This window comes from Mobula hypostoma, chromosome 3 (genome assembly GCF_963921235.1).
Source record: "Mobula hypostoma chromosome 3, sMobHyp1.1, whole genome shotgun sequence".
NCBI lineage: Eukaryota > Metazoa > Chordata > Chondrichthyes > Myliobatiformes > Myliobatidae > Mobula > Mobula hypostoma.
The window spans coordinates 146,267,057-146,293,223 of NC_086099.1; the positions used below are offsets into that span (position 1 = coordinate 146,267,057).

A 26,167-nucleotide genomic window follows, 5' to 3' on the forward strand; every position below is an offset into this window, starting at 1 on the left:
GAGGACCAATTTTATCCCTTACAATCCTTTTGCTCTTAATATACCTGTAAAAGCTCTTTGGATTATCCTTCACTTTGACTGCCAAGGCAACCTCATGTCTTCTTTTAGCCCTCCTGATTACTTCCTTAAGTATTTTCTTGCACTTCTTATACTCCTCAATCACATGATTTACTCCCTGTTTCCTATACATTTCATACAACTCCCTCTTCTTTATCAGAGTTGCAATATCCCTTGAGAACCAAGGTTCCTTATTCCTATTCAATTTGCCTTTAATCCTGACAGGAACATACAAGCTCTGCACTCTCAAAATTTCTCCTTTGAAGGCTACCCACCTACCAATCACATCTTTGCCAGAGAACAACCTGTCCCAATGCACGTTTTTTAGATCCTTTCTCATTTCTTCAAGTTTGGCCTTCTTCCAGTTCAGAACCTCAACCCTAGGACCAGATCTATCTTTGTCCATGAACAAATTGAAACTAATGGTGTTATGATCACTTGAACCAAAGTGCCCCCCTACACAGACTTCCGACACTTGTCCTAACTCGTTTCCTAACAGGAGATCCAATATTGCATCCCCTCTAGTTGGTCCCTCTATATATTGATTTAGAAAACTTTCCTGAACACATTTTACAAACTCTAAACCATCTAGACCCCTAACAGTATGGGAGTCCCAATCAATGTATGGAAAATTAAAATCCCCTACCACCACAACTTTATGTTTCCTGCAGTTGCCTGCTATCTCTCTGCAGATTTGCTCTTCCAAGTCTCGTTGACTATTGGGTGGTCTGTAATACAATCGCACTAATGTGGCCATACCTGCCCTGTTTCTCAGCTCCACCCATAAGGACTCAGTAGACAAGCCCTCTAATCTGTCCTGCCTGAGCACTGCTGTAACATTTTCCCTAACAAGCAATGCTACTCCCCCACCTTTCATTCCTCTGCCTCGATCACATCTGAAATATCGGAACCCTGGAATATTAAGCTGCCAGTCCTGCCCCTCCTGTAGCCAAGTTTCACTAATTGCTATAACGTCATAATTCCACGTGTCAATCCACACCCTCAACTCATCCGCCTTCCCCGCAATACTCCTAGCATTGAAGTATATACACCTCAGAAGATTTTTACCACCACTCACAACCTTTCTATCAGCGGATTTGCTTGAACTTTTAACATCATTTATTTTCACCCCAGCCACACTGTCAGCTCTGGCACTCTGGTTCCCATCCCCCTGCAAATCTAGTTTAATATTGAAATTCATGAGAATACATTGAATTATTGTAGATAGGCATGTACATGAAACAGATTTTTATGAGCAAAAATATTTATGTGAACTATAAATTGGAAACAGTTGATTAATTGTAGTTGATATTTTAAATTAAATCATAAAATTAATTAGAACAGAAATTTTGCTATTTCAGTTGAGCCTGTTTGGTTATTAAATGCTTCAGATGTAGGGACAGTGCAGCTTGATCTGGACAGTGTTGTAATGATTGTAAAATTCTTTATTATATACTTGATCCTTTTGGTTTTAATATTTTCCCCATTTCTCTTAGTGTATTCCATCTTTTCACAAGTGCAATCAGATCGGAATCTTTATCCATCTTCTGGAGTCCTTTTTGTGCATGTTTTGAAGAGAGAATACTTCAAAGGGGAATTTCCTCCCTACTCAAACAAACTCGGTGAGTGAGGTTCTGCTAATCCATCTGAGTTACCCAAGGTGTACTGTAGACTTAGTTAAAGTTTCAAACATTCTTTTGTTTGGTACAAGCAAAAGGTAATGTTTAGAAATGTATTTTTTGATCACTGAATCAAATTAGTTTTGCAGGTATTTTGTTACAAAATATTTTGGGTGGATGTTCAAATAGAATTTAATGTTGCACAAAGCTTGGGAGATGCTAACTTTGGATAGGAATCTCTGTTGTTTTGACTACATTTTTGTACATAATATCAATTTTCAGATTTGTCTTTTTGTAAAAATTCATTATTTCAGTTTTCTAAAATTGTCTAAATTGAGAATCGTTAAAAATAATAGTAGCTAAGTTGTAAATTTCTCCACACAAGTACAATTGTAACAGATTTAAGAACCTGGCACAGACAGATTGGATTGGGTCTAGTATTGGCACAGATCAGAGTTTTTTTTGTCAACAGTTGCATATGCATAATAACTTGGCTAAGGATAAGTCATCAAATTTAAGTTGAAAACAAATAAATATAATAAATAAATAGAGATGGAAATGTAAAAGCAATTTTAATAAAGTAGGTAATTAAATGAAGGCTTTGAAGTGCTATAATTGAGGCATTGACTCTTTGTTGGTCTATGATCTTGAGTGCTAACAACACACTGTACTTCATCACGAGAGCCTTGCTCGTATAAACCTTGGTAAGTGAATATTGGCACATTATTTGACTTTTCGGCCCACCATTCCCAAACGAGGTTTTTTTCAGCAATAGATAACTAAAGTTTATTTGAAAGCAATTAGCAGTCGTGCTATGACAAAGTTTACCTTCATTTCTGTTCGCACTGATCTTATTTGTCATTTTTATTTTGTTATTTTGACTAAAAATTACAAAATTTGGCAGAGAAGAGTACCAGGACTCTAGTCTACATTACTCAATGGAACCACTAAAGGAGCTGGTTTATAATGAGATTATCGATTATCTAAATGCTTGATTTACTGCACTAAGTATAACCATCTTTGCTGATCCTAAGTGGAATGCATTCTTAAGTTACAAACCCATATTAGATTTTTTAAAAAAAGTAACCCAGTGATTGAAATGAAGAAATGCAGATTTTCTTTTGGTTTTGGAATTACCTTGCTAACATGTTGCACATTTTTGTTATAGCTGACTCTAGGAATGATCCAATTACATTTAAGACAAATCTAAAAGGGTACCCAGACAGGCCTGGCTGGCTACGATACATACAAAGAACTCCCTACAGTGACGGAGTACTTTATGGATCACCAACTATTGAGAATGCTGACAAAACAACAGTAATTGAGGTAACATCATAACCTGATGGATGAAGTGTTGTTGTTCAGGAATTCAGTGGATTGCAATTTTATAAGTATTGCGGTATTTTTTCAATATATTGATCTATTTTTCAATACTTGGAAGATATAAAGCTATTTTGCCGCCCATATTTCCTTATATTGTAGGAAGATCATCAAGCCTGTGCTGGCTCAGAGTAATCCTATACCCCCACTAAATTCTCTTGCAACTTACTCTCCCCACATTTCCATCAGTTCCACACCCACCTATACAAAAGTCAGTTTGAAGTTGGCCAGTTAACCGACTAGACAGCAAGTCTTTAGCATGTGGGAGGAAACCCATGCACTCACAGGTAAAACGTGCAAGATTGATGAGGGCAGGAATGGACTTTGGTCCTTTGGTTGAGCTTAGTTACTCTGTGGTCCTAGTCTATCTCACTGCACAAAACGGAATTTACACCCCTCACTAAGTGAAGTAATGGTAGCAAAATCACCTCCAAATAAACATATAAATGAAAAGTTTAATGACCTCTAAATTAGATGTGATCATTGTGATCAAGAAGAAGGTTAACCGGGTTATTAATATAATAGCCATTAGAGGTAAGTTACACTGATACTCCATTTGGGTACTGCAAGCACCCTTTGACTCCTTTGTAATGTTAGTCAAAAATGGTCAGTCAGCTGTGTTTGGAGATGAGCTCATGTCTTTGGCATCAAAGAAGTATACAAAAATATTGACCATGGTGCCAGGGTCAGGGACATCTCAGATTGGGTGCACAGCATTCTTATGGGAGAGGGTGAGCAGCCAGAGGTCATCAGAATCAGGTTTATTATAATCACCGGCATGTGTCGTGAAATTTGTTAACATGGTACAAATTGGTACCATTGACATGGGTAGGAAAAAGGACGAGGTCCTAAAGAGATAATATAGGGAGCTAGGTAGGAAGCTGAAAAGCAGGACCTCAAGGATGGTAAGATTTAGACTATTGCCTGTACCATGTGCCAGTGAGCGTAAGGGTAGGACGATTTGGCAAATGTATGTGCAGCTGAAGAACTAGTGCAAGGGGCAGGTTTCAGATATTTGGTCATTGAGGAAGGTACAACTTGTACAAAAGGAATAGGTTACACTTGAATTCGAGGGGGACCAAAATCCTTGTGGGAAGATAACATTTGTTTTCATGGGCGACTTTAACATCCCTAATATTGATTAGCACCTGCTTTGTGCAAAAGATTTAGATGGGGTGGAATTTATTAGGTGTGTTCAGGAAGATATTCCTGATGCAATATGTAGACAGAATGGCTGGAGGAGAGGCCATTCTGGATCTAGTGCTAGGCATTGAACCAGGTCAGATGTCAGATCTCTCGGAGGAGGAGTATTTTGGAGACAGTGACCACAACTCTGACCTTTCCTAAAGCTTTGGACAGGCATAAGAGCAGATCGTGTGGGAAAGTATTGAATTGGAGGAGGATGAATTATAATATGGGAGCGTAAAATGGGAATGGATGTATTGAGGGAAGCACACAATGGAAATGTGGAAGTTGCTTAGGGAGCAATTGCATAGCGTTCTGGATTGGTTTGTCCTGTTGAGGGACTGAGCATTTGGAGAAGCATAATCTCATTAGAGCAGGTAAACATGGCTTTGTGAGGGGTAGCTCATGCCTCATGAGCCTGATTGAATTCTTTGAGGAAGTGACAAAACAAATTGATAAAGGCAGAGCGGTGGATGTGGATTTCAGAAAGGCATTTAACAAAGTTCCGCGGGGTCGATCCACTCAGAAAGTCAGTATGTCGAGGATTGATGGAAACTCATCTGTGTGGATTCGGTATCTGCTTGACCATAGAAGGCAGAGGGAGGTAGTTGATGGACCATATACTGTCTGGAGGTCAGTGACCAGTGGTGTTCTGAGGGAATCTGTTCTGGGACCCCTGCTCTTTATAAGGATGAGGAGGTGGGAGGGTGGGTTATTAAGTTTGCAGATTGTGGTTAGAAGCAGAATCAGGTTTAATATCACTGGCATATGTTGTGGCAGTAGTACAGTGTAGTACATAATAAAACACTATGAATTACAGTAAGTACATAAATACATATAAATTAAGTAAATAGTGCCGGGGGGGTGGGGTGGGGTGTGGAATACGTAGTATGCATGGATTCACTGTTGATTCAGAAATCTGATGGCGGATGCAGCTGTTCCTAAAAAGCTGAATGTGTGTCTTCACGCTTCGGTACCACCACGATGCTGGGGAGGCTGGTGCCCCTGATGGAGCTGGCTGAGTTTGCAACTTCCTGCAGATTTTTCCGATCCTGTGCAGTGAGTGAACCTTCCATACTACATGGTGAGGTAACTAGTTGGAATGCTCTCCAAGGTACCACTTTAGAAATTTGTGAGAGTCTTTGATGACATGCCAAATCTCCTCAAACTCCAAATGAAATATAGCCGCTATCACGCCTTCTTTGTAATGGCATCAATATGATAAATCTTCAGAGATACTGACAGCCAGGAACCTGAAACTGCTCACCCTTTCTACTGCTGATCATTTGATGAAGACTGGTGGTTGTAGATAGTGCGGAAAATTGTCATAGATTACAACAGGACGTTGATGGGTTGCAAAGCTGGGTGGAGAATTGGCAGATGGAGTACAGTTTAGAAAAAGTGTGTGAAGGGCTCTATTTGGAAGGCCAAACTTGAAGTTTGAATATGGGGTTAATGGCAGGATTCTTAACGGTGTGGAGGAATAGAAGGAGATTTGGGTCCACGTCCAGATCCCTCAATGTTACAATACAGGTTGATAGGGTGGTTAAGAAGGTGTGCGGTGTGTTGGCTTTCATTAGTTGGGGTATTGAGTTCAAAAGCCACGAGGTAATAGGCCACACTTGGAATATTGTGTTCAGTTCTGGTTGCATCATTATAGGAAGGATGTGGAAGCAGGGTATAGTGGAGATTTACCAGGATGCTGCCTGGCTAGACTGCTTATCTTATGAAGATAGGTTGAGCAAGCTAGAGCTTTTCTCTTGGAGTGAAGGAGGATGAGAGATGGCTTGGTAGAGCTGTATAAGATGATAGGCATAGATCGAGTGGACAGCGGGAGACTTTATCCTGGGGTGGAAGTGGCTGATATGAGGGGATATAACTAAAGTGCTTGGAGGGAAATATAGGGAGATACCAGGTAGGTTTTTTAAAACACAGAGTGGAGGGTGCGTGAAATACAGTGCCAAGGTTGGTAGTAGAGGTGGATACATTAGGGACATTTAAGACGCTCTTGCATAGGCATGTGGATGAAAGAAAATCAGAGAAATATGTGAGAGATTGATCTTTAACTGATCGTTATTTGATCTTGGAGTAGATTAAAGGGTTGGCACAATATTGTGCGTCGAAGAGCCTATATTCCATCTCTCAGGTTTATGAAGGCATTCTTAAAATATTCAGAAACTCTCCCTCTACCACACTTCATTATCTTTTGCGTCTGTTATAGTCTTACACTTTTCCAATAACCTCTTGCTATTTATATTCTTCAATGTGAATTTTATTCGCCAGCATTTTTTTCTCTCTGTACTTTTCTAAGTTCCCTTATAATTATGTTTCTTAACTTCACATACTCCTCCAGAGTTTTTGGTTCATTAGAAGATTGGTGTCTGTCACAAGTTTCCCCTTTTATTTTTCTCCTGTGCTCTCTGTGCCTTGACAATCTAGGAGCCCGAGATTGGAGAGTACCATTTGTGTGGGAAGTTGTTTACACAGATTCCTCCCTCAATGTCTCTGTTGCTTGGAAACAGGTTTATCTCCTTGGTTCAGTCTATTGCTAAGTCGCTTTTCACTTGACTAAAAATGGTGTTGCCCTAGTTTAGAATCTTTGTTCTTATTTTATTCATTTCCTTCTCCATAAATTATGATTATGCTCTCAATGTATTTCGTACAGATATTCCTTTCACCTACCAGCTCACTAATGAAGACTATATCCAAAATTGCCCCTATTACCCACCGGTGTTTTAAAAAAAATCCTGAATAAATTTGAGGAATTCTGTGCTCTCTTTACCTTGCAAACTGATGGTCTTCCAGTTGACAACTGGGTAATAGAGAGAGGGACAAGTGTGGAGACTGAATTTTTCTCCTAGGTCTTATGGTCTTCACCCACTTTCTTATGCTGGCTTCTTCCTCTTTTTTTTCCAGTCGTGATGAAGAAATATTGACATAGAACATAGGGCAAAGAAAAGGACAGCACAGAAACAGGCCCCTTGGCACACAAAGTTGTGCTGACTCAAATTAGTAATCAAATAGCCAACTGAACTAATCTCTTCTGCCCACTCAATGTCCATATCCTTCCATTTTCCTCACATTCATGTGCTTTTTGTCTCTTAAAAGTCTATCTGCCTCTACCATCACCCCAGGCAGCTCATTCCTGGTATAAATAAATATTAAAATATCACCTCTCATATCTCCTTTGAAATGACTCCCTCTCAGCTTAAATGCATGCCCTCTAGTATTAAATAATTCAACCCTGGGGAGAAAATGCAGCCTATCTACTCCGTTTATGTCCTCTTAATCTTATATCCTCTGTCAGATCTTCTCTCAGCCACTGCTTCACCAGAGAAAACAACCCAACTGTGTCTAACCTCTCATTCTAGTGCATGCCCTCTAATCCAGGTAGCACCCTGGTAATCCTCATCTGCATCTTCTCCAACACCTTGACATCCTTTTCTCTAATGCGGTGACCAGACAGCATCCACAGCTTTATCTTCATCAATCAGCCTCGTCACCTCGTCAAAAAACTCTACCAAGTTAGTAAGGCGTGACTTGCCCCGCACAAAGCCATGCCGACTCCCCTAATTAGGCTGTGGTTTTCCAAATGCTTATAAATCATATCCTTAAGAATTGTCAACACTAACTTCCCTAATAGTGAAGTGAGACTCACCAGTCTATAGTTTCCTGGATTGTCCCCGGTTCCCTTCTTAAATAATGGAACAAAATTAGCTACTCACCGGTCCTACAGGACCTCGCCTGTAGTCAGACACGAAGATATCGGTCAAGGCCCCAGCAATCTCTTCTTTTGCTTCTCTCAGTAACCTAGAGCGGTGGTCCCCAACCTCCGGGCCGCAGACCAATACTGGGTTGTTTATTTTGGCTTTTTCCTTAAAGATGTGCTGGGTGCGTTCCGGCTGCCGCTGCACTGCGCATTCTTTGTGTCCCGGTATAGGTCCGCAGCCCAGAGGTTGGGGACCACTGGCCTAGAGTATATCCCATAGGGCTCATCCAGAGGATTAACATGCATGTAATCCATGGTGAATTCAGGACTGGTTTGCCCGTAAAAGATAGAGGATAGTGGTTGAAGGAACTTGGATGGTGGTCTGTGAGTAGTGGTGTTCTGCAAGGATCTGTTCTGGGACCTTTGTTTGTGATGTATATAAACAACCTAGATGAAAATGTAGACGGGTGGGTTGGTAAATTTGCAGCAATACACTTAAAAGTTGCTGGTGAACGTAGCAGGCCAGGCAGCATCTCTAGGAAGAGGTACAGTCAACATTTCGGGCCGAGACCCTTCGTCAGGAGTCCTGACGAAAGGTCTTAGCCCGAAACATTGACTGTACCTCTTCCTAGAGATGCTGCCTGGCCTGCTGTATTCACCAGCAACTTTTATGTGTTTGCTTGAAATTCCGGCATCTGTAGATTTCCTTGTGTTTGCGTTGGTAAATTTGCAGATGATTCGAATTTTGGTGGTGTTGTGGATAGTACAGAAGACTGGCAAAGAATACAACAGGATATAGATCAGTTACAGATATGGGCAGAGAAATGGGAGATGGAGTTTAACCCGGCTAAATGTGTAGCGTTGCATCTTGGTAGGCCAAATGTAAGGAGATAGTACACTGTTAAGGGCAAGACAGGCGAACAGGTGGATGAAAAGGCATATGGCATGCTTCCCTTTGTTAACTGAGGCATTGAATTCAAAAGTCAGAAAGTTATGTTGCAGCTTTAGGCTCTGTGGACTTATCCATCGTAATGCTCTTTAAGAGCCATATCACTACCTCCTCCCTTTTCTCGAACTGCCTCAGCATATCAATACACTCGGCACTGATTTCCCCATCCTCCACGTCCTTCTCCAAATGTAAAGTACTCATTAAAGACCTCACCGGTATGCCCTGCGTCCAAGCAAATGTTCCCTGCTTTATCCTTGAGTGGTCTTACCCTCTCCCTGGCTTTTGATGTATGTACAGAATGCTTTGGGTTCTCTGTAATCCTACTTGCCAAGAGTTTTTCATGGCCCACCCTGGCCTTCCTAATTCCCATCTTGAATGTTTTTCTTCTTTATTTTAATCCCAAGTACTCTGATTTTAGCCTTCTAAGCTTTACATACATTTCCTTTTTCTTTTCTTGACTAAATTCATCAGCTCTCTCAACATCCAATGTTCTCTTACCTTGGCACACTTGTCCTTCCTTCTGACGGGAACATACTTCTCCTGTACTCTGTGCATTCAGTCTTTAAACACCCTCCACATGTTGGATGTGGACTTGCCCAAAAACAGCTGTTCCCAACTAACTCTCCTTAGTTCCTGCCTAATCTTCTTGTGATTTGCCCTGCTGCAATTTAATTCCATTCTGCAAGGTCCATACTTATTGTTATCTATAGCTATCTTGAAATTTAACGAGTTATGTTCATTGTTCCCATACTGCTCACCCACTGAAAAGACTGTCACCTGGCCAGACTAGTTAGACAGCACCATGTGTAGTACAGTCCATCCTTTGATTGGACTATCTAAATTTTGATTTAAAAAGAACTTTCCTGGATGCACCTAACAAATTCTATCCCATCTCGAACTCTTGCACTGAAAGATCTCAGTTCAAATGCAACCTTGAGATTCATCTTCTAGCAGGTAGCCAAAAAACAAACACAGAAGAACTCATTAAAAAAAAAGTTTATATTAGGGAATTTGAAGTCTCGCATGACAACAACGCTATAGATTTTGCACATTTCCTTAATCTGCTTGCGTATCTTTTCCTCAAAGTCCCAGTGGCTCCGTGGCCTACAATCCCATTCTGATTGCATCCTTCCTATTTGAGTTCTACCCATAAAGACACAGTGGACAAGCCCTCCATTCTGTTTCCTCTGAGTGCGGCTGGGATATTGTCCCTGATTAGAGGTGAAACTCCCTCCCTCCCCCCCCCCTTTTAATCCATTTCTGACTTATCCAAAACCCTGGAATATTAAGCACCCGTTCCTGTCCCTCTGTAAACCAAACTATTGTAATGGCCACAACCTTATAGTTCCACGATCTTATGTTCATCACCTTTATCCATAATATTCCTAGCACTAAAATACACAAACCTCAAACTATCCATCCTATCGTATCTGTTACGTTGCTCCTGCCTTTCTTCCACCGATTAGAAATGTTTATCAGGACTGCTTTGTATGGAAGGCCCTTAGCGTCAGTGATCCCTCCCATCTAACAATCTCTTTGATTCCCCCCCCCCCCCACAACCAGCAGGCAGGAGGTACAGTAGCATTAGGACAAGAACTGTTTGCAAAACAGCTTCTTCCCCCAAGCCGAAGGACTCCTTGCCACCACCTCGGTCTCATCACATGTAAAGCACCAGTAGTGTTATACTGTTTATTTTTTAACTTGAGTTGTAAATGTACCTTATTATTTGTTAATATATTTGTGGTAACAGTACTTGGTGTTGTGAGTGAGTTACATGTACTGTATTGTGCACCTTGGTCTGGAGGAACATTGTCTCATTTGGCGGTATACGTGAATATGGTTGAAAGACAATGAACTTCATCTTGAACTTGCCTGCTTTTACTGACCCTAACATCTACCTTCCTGTCCATCTCTCCACTTTCTGACCGAGTGCTCTGGTTCCCAACCCCCGTCAATCAACTATAGGCCCTCCTGAGTAGCACTAGCAAGCCTCCCAGCCTGAATATTGGTTCTCCTCTTGTACAGGTCACCCCTGCCCCAGAAGAGTTCCCAAAGATCTAAGAATCTGAAACCCTGCCCCTTGAACCAGTTCCTCAACCACTCATTCAAATCTGTGCTATCATCCTATTTCTGCCCTGATTAGCATGTGGCACTGGGCGTACTCCAGAGACTACTGGATGTCGTGCTCTTCAACCTCTTTCCTAACTCCTTTTACTCGCTGTGCAGGACATCTTCCTCCTTTCAAGCAACGTCATTGGTACCGATGTGTACCATGATCTCTGGCTGCTCACCTTCCCTCTTGGGAATATTCTGCAGCCACTCTGAGGCGTCCTGGATCCTAGCCCCTGGGAGGCAACACACCATCTTGACATCTCTCTTGTGGCCACAGAATCTCCTTCCGTCCTCCTAACATTTGAGACCCCTTTGCCATTGCGCTGCCTGACTTTACCCTTCCCAGCTGAGCTCAGAGCTAGCCCAGTGCTATTCCTGGCTGCTGATGCTGTGCCCTGATAGGTGAATTCCCCGCTCCCCACTCCCCCCCTCACCACTCTTGGTTTGCTTGCTAATCTCCTTCCTAATTTCTTAAAATCTGGCTGCAGGATTTCACCCCTTTCTCATTTGAAACTAATATGGACCATGCCTTCTGGCTGGTCACCCGCTTGCTGCAGAATGTTGTGTAGCCACTAGGTAGTGTCCGTGATCTTGACATTAGTGAGACAATGATCCATTCTCAAACTGTGCCTGATCTTCTCACTATAGAATCCACTGTGTCTAATGATGTATTGGCGTTTCTTTTCCTCTAATGTACAATTGAAATACCCAAGTTAGTATTTTGGTATTGGCTTATCAAACTGTTGTTTTAAATCCAATGTTACAGCAAAACTGTATCACATTTATAATTAAATGAACAAAGTGCTTGTGATTCCTGTTTGGGAATCTGCTTGTTTAGTGTAAAATAATTCCACTGACTCAAATTATTGCCTCCTTGTTGGATTAATGTATTTATACCAAATGGAAAGGACAAACTTTGTTCATGTGCTCATTGAATTGTAAAAAGAAATAGCTTTTTTTTCCAGTTGAGGAGTTTCTTCAGACTCGGCTCGCATTACACTCCCTCACTGAAAATGTCAATTATTCCTTAATTTCACTAATGCGAGTGCTGGTAATATTTGACTTGGGACAATATTCATTTTACATCTGATTGAGCAGTTTGCGGGCAGTCGTTATATGGTTACTATTATATTAGTGTTTGAGAGCGTAGCATGCAGCATGGAAATAGGCCAGTTGACCCACCACATCTTTACTGACTCATTTGCACTCATCCCATCTCCCAGCTCCTGGTCCATACTCTTCTCTGCTGAAGTAATTCATTTGCTCAGCTAGATCTACAGTGCTGTCAGCAACTCAACTTTAACCAGTCTCTCAGGCAGTGCTTTCTAGGTAATCACCAATCTCTGACCGGAAAGCCCCCTTTGCAGTACCTGCTCTGCATCACTTTCTACTAGTATCTGTGTCCTCTTGTTTCATTACACTTCTAACTGTTTCAGTATTCTAATATGTTGGTTTAATTTCCATTAATGTGCTGCACAGTTGCAAGTGTGTAACGTTCCGTTATATTGGCTCGTGTATGTCTAGGGGAAATCCAGCCTAGCACCCGTCTCAACACTCCCCACAGGGTCGGTCGCCGTCCGAATCAACCACAAACATCAATCATCAGCCAGCACACCCAGTAAATTTTAACAAATACACTTTATAGATATTACTAATTCTATGACATTAATATACATTTGATACAGAGAGGAAAGTAATGAAAAAAAAAGGCGCCAACACTTATCAAAGTCCAAAGTCCAAGTTCTTTGCGTGCTACCGTTGGAGCTCAATTCGACTTCAGACGACCACCCGAATTCCGTCGACTCATGGCTCGGGACCACCCCTAGTGATCGACCGGAGCCTCTCCACACGTCCGCGGTTCTCCTCGTCTCTCCTCCAACTCCCCGCCAAAACTCAGTCCACAGTCATATCATACAGCATGGTATCCGAAAACAAAACGATACATAACCACCCATTGGCTAATAGAACCCTGCTATCTCAATTTAAAGTAAAACAAACTGCTAGCGCAAACTCTCTTCAGCGTTAAAGCACAACAAAGCCGCATTCCCCAGATTAACATAACAAAGTCGCCATTTTAAACGTAACAAAAGAAAGACCCCGTACAAGTGCAAGGTAGGGGTTCATAGGAAGAATGTATACAGATGTATTATGCTTCAATTGGTGTACAATATTTTTAAGCACCTGGCGATTTTCTGTTTGAACTTTTGTCAGGTTACAGCTTATAACAGAAGAACATATGAAACTGCACGGCATACTCTGATTGTCAACATCATGGCTTCAAATGGTGAGAAGCAAAACAGCTTTTTATTTGTGTAGCGGTTATAATATCTTGGAAATAAGAACAAAACCATGTAAAGGACTAGCTTGCATCAGCATTTGTATAAAAGGACCAACTTCTGCATATACATTCCAAACTGATGCCACCTAGAGTCTGGGATCTACAATGGAAAGGAGCAGCATCTGCAGTCTCTTGTGTCTCCATTTTGTATAAAGGAGTTTGGTTCACATCTTGAGAGGAGGGCTTCAATTATTTTTCCATCCAACATAAAACCTGCTGTTGGATATGTGTCTCCTTCCAAACTGCCCAAATTTTACAATGCAACTATTAAAAGGAAATTTTTAAAATATGGTCTGTTACTGACAAAGGAATTTTCAAAATGCCTTCATAAAAAATATTTTTTTGTGAAATGAAAAGCTTTTTGGTGAAAGTACAATATAAAATCTCGAGTCATTTCAGCAGTGAAACAATAAAAAGAAACAGGTAAACGAGATAAATATTAGGAGTCAGATTTCCTGCATGTCTTATCCATGGTTAAAAATCTCCTATTTGAACTTGTGAATAATGATCAAATAAAGAATTGCAGTGGTTCCAAATTAGATTAGATTATGAGGACACTCAGTCCTCGTTTATTGTCATTTAGTAATGCATGCAAATAAGTAATTTGTGGTATTTATCTACAGAATAAAAGGCATCCAAAAACATTTTAATAGAAATAAATGTTTAAACTCAAAATGTAACATTGAATACAGGAAATCTGAAATAAAACAGAATCCCACAGCTGGTCAGGATGCATCATAGAAAGAGAAAGGGTAAAACGTTGCCTCTCCTATCCCTTTCTCTTTCCACTGATGTTGCCTGACCTAAGTATTTCAAGTATCTCCTGTTTTTACAACTATATTTAGTCGTTGTCAGAACAAAACTAGCTGATTAATTTGTTCATAAATTTTAAGGAGGGATGTTGCTGTCCGTGCCTCAGTCAGGCCTGTGCATGACTCAAGTTACACTGACTCACTGGTCTCTGAACAGCTATGCAAAGTGGTCTACCAGGCCACATGATCATCATAACATCTAGGAGTGAACAGAGAATTTTGATTCTGCAAGCGATGCCTACCTTTTAGTAATTTATTGGTTAAAATTAGCTTCAGGATTATCTGTATATGTGGATGGGGTTTGCCCTTAGTGCCATCCCCATCGCACTATTAGCCGCTTGTTTCCACGGTCAAGGATACCTTTTTTTGAGCAACCGCTTGTTTTAACTTTGCTGATATTCCTCTTTATTTTTTTTAAAGATTACCCTTTACCATATCAGGCAGAGTTTTTTGTGAGGAACATGAATGTGGAGGAGATGTTGGCGAGTGAGGTCATCGGTGATTTCCTTGGAGCAGTGAAGAACATTTGGCAGCCTGATCGTCTCAATGCCATCAATATCACCTCGGCTCTTGACCGAGGTGGGCGAGTGCCTCTTCCAATCAATAATATGAAGGAAGGGTGAGTTTAATTCTTTAGAGAAACAAATAAACTAGTAAGTTTGGATTTGCAACTAATTCTCAGTTTGATTTGATTCCTTCAGCTGCTGATTATTTCCTCACCGTAGAACCCTACTGCTTTTGGGCTTGAATTGCATGGGTTGGTTGTAATTGTGTTCACTGCAGATCCTGGACTCTTAAGTGGACCATGGAGGGGAGACCTGTTTCTATGATGTGCTGAGAAATGCCCACAACGCTCTGCAGTTTGTTGTTTTATTTTGCCATCTTGGGCAGAGCGTTTGCCATACCAAGCTGTGATGCATCTGGGTAGGATGGTTACTGTGGTATATCAATTAAAAATTGGTGATGATCAAAGGCCACGTGCCAAATTTCTTTAGCCTCCTGAAGCAGTGTAAGTTCTGGTTTGTTTTCTTGGCTGTGGCATCCCTGTGGTTGGATCGGTGCAGGCTATTGCCAATGTTCAGTCCTAGGGACATCCCAGCCTGAACACTTGATGTAGACAGCAGTGTGTAGACTGTCCCCTTCCTGTAGTCAATTATTGGCTGTTTTGTTTTGCTGACTTAGAGGAAAGGTGGTTGTTTTGACACCACATTACTGAGCTCTCTGTCTCCTTCCTGTACTCTGACTGATCATGATCTGAGATAATAGTGACTGTGGTCATATTATCTGCTAACTTGTTGATGGAGCTAGAGCAGAATCTGGCCACAAAGCTGCGCATGTATAGGGAGTAAAGTAGGGGATTGATAATTCAGTGTTATGGGGCACCAGAAGGAGATGGTATCTGTTGTGGACCTATTTCAGCTTTTGGCAAATTGCAATGGGTTGAGGTTGTCTCGACCCGTTACATCGTTGTGGAAGCAACTGATGAAAGTTCATGTTTTTTTAAAATGTTACTGGAAGCCTTACAGGAGTTTGTGAAAAGTAAGATGTTGTACACATACTGTATATACTAAAAGCAATAGGAGGAAGTAGCTTACAAGTTCACTGCAAGTAGTTCAGTCCAAGGAACCAAGATGGAACACCAAAGTATTCAGCAGTCTTGAACATGCTGACAAAGTTGCTGAATGCATCAGCCTATCAAACGTCCCATCCAGATGCAGGCATTGCACAGTTTCCCTGCTACATGTTATCACAGATTACTTGCATTCCGAACATCTCTAGTCAACATATGGATGTTCCTCTGCATCTTCGGTATTACTGGAAGTTTCAAACCTTTTATACAGTAGCTCGCACAAAACTGCCCGCTGTTTGGCAAAGGCAGTTCACATCACTTAATGATACCTTCCCCCTCTTGCTTGCAAAGTAAGCGCCATGTAATTGTAGTTTGCTGGCCAGGGTTGTTTGCACCTCACAATTTGGACAGTGCTTCCGATTTTCAGGGTGCCACGGTTGAGTTTGTGACCAGTGGCAGAGTTAGAAACATCAAAGATGTACTTGAATCTTCTTGTTGTTTTCTTCGGCTCAGCCTCCATCCCCAGTCTTTTTCAGACGTACAAACTACAGCATGTGTATACTTCTCCACTGGCCACAACATAACCAAGTCGTAGAGCTGTACCACACAGACAGGTGCTCTTCAGCCTATCGTGTCCATGTCAAATTTTACGAGGGGCGATTGATAAGTTTGTGACCCAAGGTGGAAGGAGTCAATTTTAGAAAACCTAGCACATTTATTTTTCAACATAGTCCCCTCCTACATTTACACACTTAGCCCAGCGGCTGTTGCCTGGATTAGAGAGGGTGTGGAGGAGAATCACCAGGATGCTGCCTGGATTAGAGAGGATGCAGAGGAGATTTTCCAGGATGCTGCCTGGATTAGAGAGTGTGCAGAGGAGATTTTCCAGGATGCTGCCTGGATTAGAGAGTGTGCAGTGGAGATTTTCCAGGATGTGCAGTGGACATTTACCAGGATGCTGCCTGGATTAGAGAGCATGTTTTATGAGGATAGGAGTAGTGAGTTAGGGCTTTTCTCTTAGGAGAGGAGGAGGACGAGAGGTGACTTGATAGAGGTGTAAGAGACACAGACTTCGATTCCCAGAGCTGAAATGTAATTGTAGAAGTGGTCCACAGCAGGGGTGATTGATAAGTTTGTGGCCTTAGGTAGAAGGAGATGAGTTATACAGCTCTCGTTACATGCACGTGCAGTTCAACTCTGAGTGAAAATGCAGAAAGTTTGAAGTTAATAACTCGTCGACTTCTACCTTAGGCCACAAACTTATCAATCACCCCTGCTGTAGACCATTTTCTGGAGGTCCAAGACGCTGACTTCTACAAAGAAGGGATCCGTATGCTCCACGACCGCTGGACTAAATGTGTAAATGTAGGAAAAATAAATGTGCTAGGTTTTCTAAAATTGACTCCTTCTACCCTAGGCCACGAACTTATCAATCACCCCTCGTAAGTAATCCCATTTGCCTGCATTACATCCATTTCAAATGTTCTTTGAGTGAAAATAAATAAAACTCAGCTCGGATTCACATCTCACTTTTTAAATGTATGGCTCATGTTGGTCATACTCCTACCGTGGGAAAAAGATCAGACTCCTTTGCTCAGAGGAAAATGAATCCAGCTTCTCCCTGTAAATTTGTGTTAACCCCTACACTCCCATGCAATAACCCAAAATGTTGCCACCACTTGAAAGACGGCATGTTATATCGTCAGACCAACGAGTAGTTTCCCTTGTCTGTTCAAGTCCCTGGGCTTGTGGCTTCTCTACAATGAGCAGGGATTGTTAGTGAATTCATTTTTATTTATTAGGTACAGCACAGAACAGGCCCTTCGAACTGCGCCGCCCAGCAACCCCTGATTTAACCTTCACCTAATCACAGAGCATTTTACAATGATCGCTAACCTACCAACCAGTACGTCTTTGGACTGTAGGAGGAAACCGACACTGTCACGGGGAAATTATACAAAATTCTTACAGACAGCGGTATCAACTGAATTGAGCTCAGGAATCTGCTTCTGTAAAGCGTTGTGTTAACCCCTACACTACCATGCCACCTACATGGCTACATAGTAAATGACAAATTGAAAGGTATTGTAACTGTCTCCAGTCCTATTAAGCAGCCAAATGCCTAACTCTCTCATAAATGTTTCATTGCTAAGTTTTGAGTTTGATTTGTCCCCAGGTCACTCAGGCCTTTCTTCCCACCTTCCTCGTCCTTTCAGCAGTTTACCCAGTTCTGCATGACTTCTCATTCATGATGTATTTCAGGAGGGAATACCAGATAAATCATCCATATTGGGGACCATCCATTACTTTTTGCAGGTGGTTTGAATTTGACAAAAAATATTGTTTGGCATCCACAACACTGTAGAAACCGACAAACACTTGTAGAATAATAGCAACTCTAGGAATGCTCGGACTCCAATGAAAGTAACTAATGTTAACTTGTAAATGATGATTGGTCACGTTAATTCACATTAATTGTACCTAAAAGCAGAATAGCTGCTAGAGCATCAGCCACTAGAATAGTTGTTCCACTCCGCGCTTTGTGGTGTATCGGGGGGGCAACCGTTGCAGTTTACTTTGCATTTGTCTGTTTTTGTTACGAGACCAAGTTGCTAGCTCAACGCTCGACCCAGCACGGATGGAAAGTGTGCAAGGACTCGAACCCGGGACCACTCTGCTCGGTCTGGTGCGGATGCTGCTACACCCCCGGCCGGCCTCACTAGAGTAGTACCAATGTTCACATTGGCATTGTACTCTAATTAACAACCTGATATCTCTACTCTCTATTCTTTTGCCTGTAAAAGCATGAAATGATGCCTGTTGCAATTTACCCACAAGTGACCATCCAGGTTATTCTGGCAACTAGTGGTCCAATGTCACGTGGTAGCATTAGATGCTGTCATTTAGAATTTCCTGCTACAAATGTTTCCATCTGAACATGAACGGATGTATTTTGATTTCTATGTAGAAGTCTGCAGGATCATTCCAAGACTGTACTTTGTAAGTTTAATACATCCCAAATGTTTTTTTTTTGTGAATTTGTCTTTTTGAAGTGCAAACATTATTAGATATTGACCAGCCATAGTCAGTGGCAAACTTCACAGGCTGCTTAGTTGCTAGAAATCACTTCTGTTATTGGTCCTCTTCTTGCACAGGGTTTATGTCATGGTGGGTACGGATGTGACATTTTCATCATGTCTAAGAGAGGTGGAAACTCCTCAAAACCAGCAGAAGTGTAGCCAGGAGATGGAGCCCAGCATAAGCTGTGACAAGAAATTCAGAGCCCAGTTTGACATTGACTGGTGCAAACTGTCCTTGGTAAGTCGGAATCTACCGCTACTGATCTTTATAAAATGTTTTTGCATTCACTGTCTTGGAGTGGATCTCACACATGTTAATATTTTTCCTTATTTTCACTATAAGATAGTATTACAAATTATTTAATTAGCTTCCCCTATTTATATCTGTGGTAGTTATTTCAACTATTCCCTGTGATTAGTTGCGCATTATAATCACTCTGTGTAAAGAGATTTCTCCTGAATTCATTATTGGTGATGTTTAATACCTTGACTCCTCCGCTCCTTGGCCCATAGTTTCGATTGTCACTATAAGTACTTTCTCTTTGTCTACTCTACCACATCCTTCCACTTGCAGCTCACACTTTCAAGCCCCTTCTCTTCGAAAAGACAGAGACCCAGCCAATTTAGTTCCCTTTGATGGGAGCCACCTCTCATTTCTTATATTACTGAGCAAATATTATTTGCAGTGAATCTTTATTTAATTTCATTCACAATGATTTTTGAACAAACTTCCATATGAGTGTACCATAACATTTCAATTTTTCAATTTTATCTGTCATGTTGCCTTTGTTCATTTGCCTTAAAACAGTGTTTCCTGGTTCCTGATTCATTCACCAATCGGAACAGTTCCTTTCTATCTTATCTGCTGTACTTTGAGCATTTTCATGTTTCCTCTTGATCTTCTCTACTCTCAGGAAAATAATCTGTTTCTTCAACCTTTCCCTATAGCACAACCTCTTCATCTCAGGAACTATCGTAGTAATTCTATTTGTAGACTACCTGAAATTTTCCTAAAACAGTAATCAAAATTGGACTCAGTACTTCAGTTGCTGTCATACCAGTACTTTTCAGTACTTACTGTAAACTCAAAATCTGATTTAATATCACTGGCATGTATCGTGAAATTTGTTGTTTTGTGGCAGCAGTAAATTGTAATACATAATACCCCAAAAAATATAAATTTCAATAGCAATCAGAATCTGAATCACTTGATTGCCAGTGTATGAAACATACGAGGATTGAGTGGGTTCGGTACTAAGCATAAAACACAGGACAACCAACCAACAATTCACAAGACAACAGTGCAAGCAGCCATGAGCACAAGATCATAACAAATAGGAGTAGAAGTAGGCCATTTGGTCCATCGAGTCTGCTCAGCCATTCAATCATGGCTGATCCAATTCTTCCAGTCATCCCCACTCCCCTGCCTTCTCCCCATACCCTTTGATGCCCTGGCTAATCATCTATCTATCTATCTCTGCCTTAAATGCACCTGATGACTTGGCCTCCACAGCCTCTCTTGGCACCAAATTTCACAGATTTGCCACCCTTTGACTAAAGTAATTTCTCTGCATCTCTGTTCTCAATGGACGTCCTTCAATCCTGAAGTCATGTCCTCTTGTCCTAGGCTCCCCTACCATGGGAAACAACTTTGCCATATCTAAACTGTTCAGGCCTTTCAACATTTGGAATGCTTCTATGAGATTTCCCCCCCCCCCCGCCATTCTCTTGAACTCCAGGGAATACAGCTCCCCCCCATTCTCTTGAACTCCAGGGAATACAGCCCAAGAGCTGCCGGACATTCCTCATACGGTAACCCTTTCATTCCTGGAATCATTCTCATGAATCTTTTCTGAACCCTCCCCAATGTCAGTATATCCTTTCTAAAATAAGGAGCCCAAAACTGCACACAATACTCCCAAGTGTAGTTTCACGAGTGCCTTGTAGAGCCTCAACATCACATCCCTGCTCTTATATTCTACACCTCTAGAATTGAATGCCAACCTTGCATTTGCCTTCTTCGCCACTGACTCAACCTGGAGGTTAACCTTTAGGGTATTGTGCAGAAGAACTCCCAACTCCCAAGTCCCTTTGCGACTCTGCATAGTCTGCCCATTTACTACTTCCACCAAAGTGTATGACCATACACTTTCCAACACTGTATTTCATTTGTCACTTCTTTGCCCATTCCCTCAACACTGCCCGCACCTCCACCTATCTTTGTATCATCGGCAAATTTATCCACAAATCCATTAATCCCATTGTCCAAATCATTGACATACATCGTAAAAAGCAGGGGTTCCAACACTGACCTCTGGAACTCCGCTGGTAACTGGCGTCAAGCCAGAATAGGATCCCTTTATTCCCACCCTCTGTTTTCTGCCAATCAGCCAATGCTCCACCCATGCTATTAACTTTCCTGTAATTCCATGGGCACTTATCTTGCTAAGCAGCCTCATGTGCAGCACCTTGTCAAAGGCCTTCTGAAAATCCAAATACACCACGTCTACTGCATCTCCTTTGTCTACACCTCTTGTAAATTCCTCAAAAAATTGCAATAGGTTAGACAGGCAGGATTTTCCTTTCTAGAAACCGTGCTGGCTTTGACCTATCTTGTCATGTGGCCTCCAGGTACTCCGTAGTCTCCTCCCTGACAATTGATTCCAACAACTTTCCAACCACTGATGCCAGGCTAACAGGTCTATAGTTTCCTTTCTGCTGTCTCCCACCCTTCTTAAAAAGTGGAGTAACATTTGCAATTTTCCAGTCATCCAGTACAATGCCAGAATCTATCGATTCTTGAAAGGTCATTGTTAATGCCTCCACAATCTCTCCAGTTACTTCCTTCAGAACCTGATTTTGCATTGCATCAGGTCCAGGAGATTTATCCACCCTCAGACCATTAAGCTTCCTGAGCACCTTCTCAGTTGTAATTTTCACTGCACCTACTTCACTTCCCTGATACTCTTTAATGTCCGGTATACTGCAGATGTCTTCCACTGTGAAGACTGATGCAAAATACACATACAGTTCATCTGCCATCTCTGCATCTCTCATTATAGTATCTCCAGCATCATTTTCTATTGGTCCTATATCTACCCTCAACTCTCTTTTACCCTGTATACTTAAACAACCTTCTAGTTCCTTCTTTGATAATAATCGCCAGCTTCCTTTCATAATTCATCTTTTCCTTCTGAATGACCTTCTTAGTTCCCTTCTGCAACTTTTTAAAAGCTTCCCAATTCTCTGTCTTCCCACTAGTTTTGGCTTCCTTGTATGCCCTCCCTTTTGTTTTTACTTTGACTCTGACTTCACTTGTCAGCCACACTGGTGTCCTTCTTCCATTTGAAGTTTTTTTCTTATTTAGAATATATCTGTCTTGTACTTCCCTCATTTTCCACAGAAACTCCAGCCATTGCTGCCCTGCTGTCCTTTCTGCTAGTGTCCGTTTCCAGTCAACTTTGGCCAGTTCCCCTCTCATGCCATTGTAATTTCCTTTATTCCACTGAAGTACTGACACATTGGAATTTAGTTTCTCCTTCTCAAATTTCAAAGTGAACTTGATCATATTGTGATCACTGTTTCCTAAGGGTTCCTTAGCCTTAAACTCTCTAGTCAGCTCTGGATCATTGCACAACACCCAATCCAGCATAGCTGATCCCCTAGTGGGCTCAGCAACAAGCTGTTCTCAAAAGCCATCGCTTAAACATTCTACAAATTTTCTCTCTTGAGGTCCAGTAGTGGCCTGGTTTTCCCAATCCACTTCCATGTTAAAATCCCCAACAATTATCATGACATTGCCTTTCTTACACGCCTTTTCTATCTCCTACTGTAATTTGTAATCCACATTCTGGCTGCTGTTTGGAAGCCTGTATACAACCGCCATTAGGGTCCTTTTACCTTTGTCATTTCTTAACTCAACCCATAGAGACTCTACACCTTCCAATCCTATGTCATCTCTTTCTAATGATTTAATATTATTTCTTATACACAGGGTCATACCACCCCCTCTGTCTACTAACCTATCTTTCTGATACACCATATATCCTTGGACCTTCAGCTCCCAATGGTAGCCATCCTTTATCCAAGTTTCAGAGATGGCCACAACGTCATACTTGCCAATCTAGCTGAATTTCAAGATTGTCCATTTTATTTCCTATGCTGTGTGCGTTCAAATATAACACTTTCAGTCCAGTATTTGTTGCTTTCCGTTTTAACTGCACCATGCCTCTATTGGCCTGTAACTCATCCCACTGGTTGTGATTATGCCTCATCTCCTGCCTGTCCTTTCTATTATCACTGCTGCATGCTATCTTTGCTTTATTACTGTTTTCCCTTTCCTCAGCCCTTTCTCTCCTGTTCCCATCCCCTTGCCAAATTAGTTTAATCTCTCCCTAACAATTCTGTGCTTGCTAGGATCAACAATTAGCAGAACAGTCACTTGTACAGGTGTCAGTAATCAAAACTTAAGTAAATGTGAACATGTAAACAGACTCAATAATTATCAACAGAACAAGGAGAGCAGGAAAGACCATGTAACAGATGTTGTGCAGGAACTGTTGAGTATTACACCTGAGTGAGTTTAGTTGAGAAGCTGGATAACTACAAGAATGAAGCTTTGGAGATGACGTGTAGTCCTGGTGGTGATGGACTTGTAGCATCTCCCTGATGACAGTTTGGTGAATAGGTGACTGCTAGGGTGGGTGGAGTCAGCAGTAATTTTTTTTCAGCTCTTCTTTGCTGAGTGGATCACTCACTGCAACCTGGACTTGGAGAGGGTGAAGGCAGCAAGAAACCAAATGGTGATGGAGGTGGTCACAGCACTCTCAGTAATGGCTGAGTGAAAATTCATCAGGACATGCCCTGAGATGTTAAGTATTCTAAGTTGCCATAGGAAGAACAATCTCTGCTGTGCATTCCTAGTGATCAGCATAACGTGCTTGTCCCACTTCAATGTACTGGTAATAGTAGTCCCCAGGAATTTGAATGTTTTGACCACAGACACAGCCTGACCATTAATTTTCATTGGGCGGGCGGGGGGGGGGGCGCGGAGGCGCAGTTATGGAGTTGTCGGTGGAAGTCAAACCTTTGATAATAAATGTATCTTGTCATTTCCACCGTCTTGATAGCATTTAGCTCCAAGCATACTGTGCTGCAAGGCAGTGTAGTTTTCTTTGATAGCAGGTCACATTCTTAGAGGTGAGACCAACGACAGTCATGTCATTCGCAAACATCATGATGTAATGGATTTGTCTGAGGAGGTCAGTCATTTGAATAAAGTGAGAACAGAAGGGCTGAAAGAACATAGCCCTGGGGAGAGCCTGTGCTTATAGACACTGGATTGGACAAATAGGAGCCCAGCCTTACATATTGCTTCCTTCCTGTCAGGAAGTTCATAATCCACTGACAGCCTCTGTAGGCTGTGTTGAGCTGGGTTAGTTTGCTGTGGAACAACTCTGAAGCAATACTGTTGAAGGTGGAGCTAAAATCCATAGAAAAAGACTCTCACATCGGTGTTGGGGGAATCCAAATGTTGAAGAATGTAATGAAGACACAGGTTAACTGCATCCTCAGCTGCTCTATAAGCAAACTGCAGCACAGGGGTTCAGTCCAGGGTCCGTGCACCCCTTGGAGGTCGCTGGATAGATTCCAGGGGCTACGTGAACTCATTTATTTTCACTACCCTATAATTGAAACTGGAGGAAACTACAGACATCCTCTCAATGTAGTCAGCTCCTTGTATTTGTTCATTGTGCACATTCTGACACCATCAAAGAAGAATTCTTATTTTGTGAGTCCCTCCTGGAAACTGCAAAGGCTGTTGACATTTGGGAAATGACAAAAGATTTTTTTGCCAAACAAAACTTTGACTGGAAAGAAGAACCTCATACTCCTTGCACAGATGGAGCTCCTGTGATGGTAATACATCTGAGTTTGCTACAGTAATGAAGAAGGAAGCTCTTCACTTCAGCGTCACTCATTGTTTTTCTTTACAGAGACTTGCACTGGCAACAAGGACTTCCAGCAACCCTGAAAGAAGTTTTGTCAACAGACATAAAATTCATCAACTCTATGAGAAGCAGGTCTCTGAATAATCTGCATTTTTAAAGACTTGTCAAGAAGTCTTTGCAGAGATGTAAAGGGACTTGGGAGTGAGAATTCAAAATGTGGAGATGCAAAGGGATTTGGGAGTTCTTGTGCAGGACACCCTGAAGGTTAACATCCAGGTTGAGTCCGTTGTGAAGAAGGCGAATGCAATGTTGGCATTCATTTCTAGAGGTATAGAATATAAGAGCAGGGATATGTGTTGAGGCTGTACAAGGCACTCGTGAGACCACACTTGGAGTATTGTGTTCAGTTTTGGGCTCATTATTTTAGTAAGGATATACTGACATTGGAGAGGGTTCAGAAAAGATTGACGAGAATGATTCCAGGAATGAAAGGGTTACTGTATGAGGAATGTCTGGCAGCTCTTGGGCTGTATTCCCTGGAGTTCAGGAGAATGAGGGGCTATCTCTTGTTAAAAGGCCTGAATAGATTAGATATGGCAAAGTTATTCCCCATGGTAGGGGAGTCTATGACAAGAGGGCACAACTTCAGGATTGAAGGACATCCATTTAGAACAGTGATGCAGAGAAATTACTTTAGTCAGAGGGTGGTAAATCTGTGGAATTTGTTGCCATGAGCAGCTGTGGAGGCCGAGTCATTGGGTGTATTTAAGGCAGAGATAGATAGGTTCTTGATTAGCCAGGGCATCAAAGGGTGTGGGGAGAAGGCAGGGGAGTGGAGATGACTGAATAATTGGATCAGCCCATGATTGAATGGTAGAGCAGACTTGATGGGCCAAATGGCCTACTTCTGCTCCTATATCTTATGGTCTTAATATGAAGTGCTTCTGTATCACACAGAAGTTCACTGTATTTAAAGAGAACAAGTCTTGAAGCGTTTGTTCAAACTAAGAACAGAGGTCTCACTTTTTATGAAAGAAAAAGACAACCCACTCTTGGAACAGTTTGGAAAAAAAAAGGATTGTATCTCTGGGTTGACTTGCCTGGCAGATACTTTTAACCATATGAATGAAGTAAATCTCTTAGTTCAAGGCTCTGAAGTCACCATTATGGATGCTACTGAAAAATTATGAGCTTTATTGGCAAAGCCGCCAATATGGAAGAAGAGAGTAGAGCGGCTGATATCTTTGCAGACTTTTGAATGATGGACGAAGTGCCTTACCAACATGGAGCTGAGATACAAAATTCTCTGTCAATTTCTTTGAAGAGAGTCATCTGTGAACACCTGGCAACACTTCAGAAGCCTTTCCAAAGTTATTTACATCTTGATGGCATTAATATTGAACTT

The 26,167-nt window shown here is 41.6% G+C and overlaps 1 protein-coding gene across 4 annotated transcripts in view; it reads left to right on the top strand.

The window, feature by feature from the left end:
* sgce (sarcoglycan, epsilon) overlaps window positions 1-26,167 on the top strand; it is a 93,545-nt gene that overhangs the window by 42,066 nt on the left and 25,312 nt on the right. For all 4 annotated transcript variants that reach the window (XM_063043824.1, XM_063043822.1, XM_063043821.1 and 1 more), the window contains 5 exons: window positions 1,554-1,679; window positions 2,845-3,002; window positions 13,223-13,295; window positions 14,582-14,780; window positions 18,887-19,049. In XM_063043824.1, coding sequence (XP_062899894.1) covers window positions 1,554-1,679; window positions 2,845-3,002; window positions 13,223-13,295; window positions 14,582-14,780; window positions 18,887-19,049 — 719 coding nt within the window. The remainder of the gene's footprint in view (window positions 1-1,553; window positions 1,680-2,844; window positions 3,003-13,222; window positions 13,296-14,581; window positions 14,781-18,886; window positions 19,050-26,167) is intronic.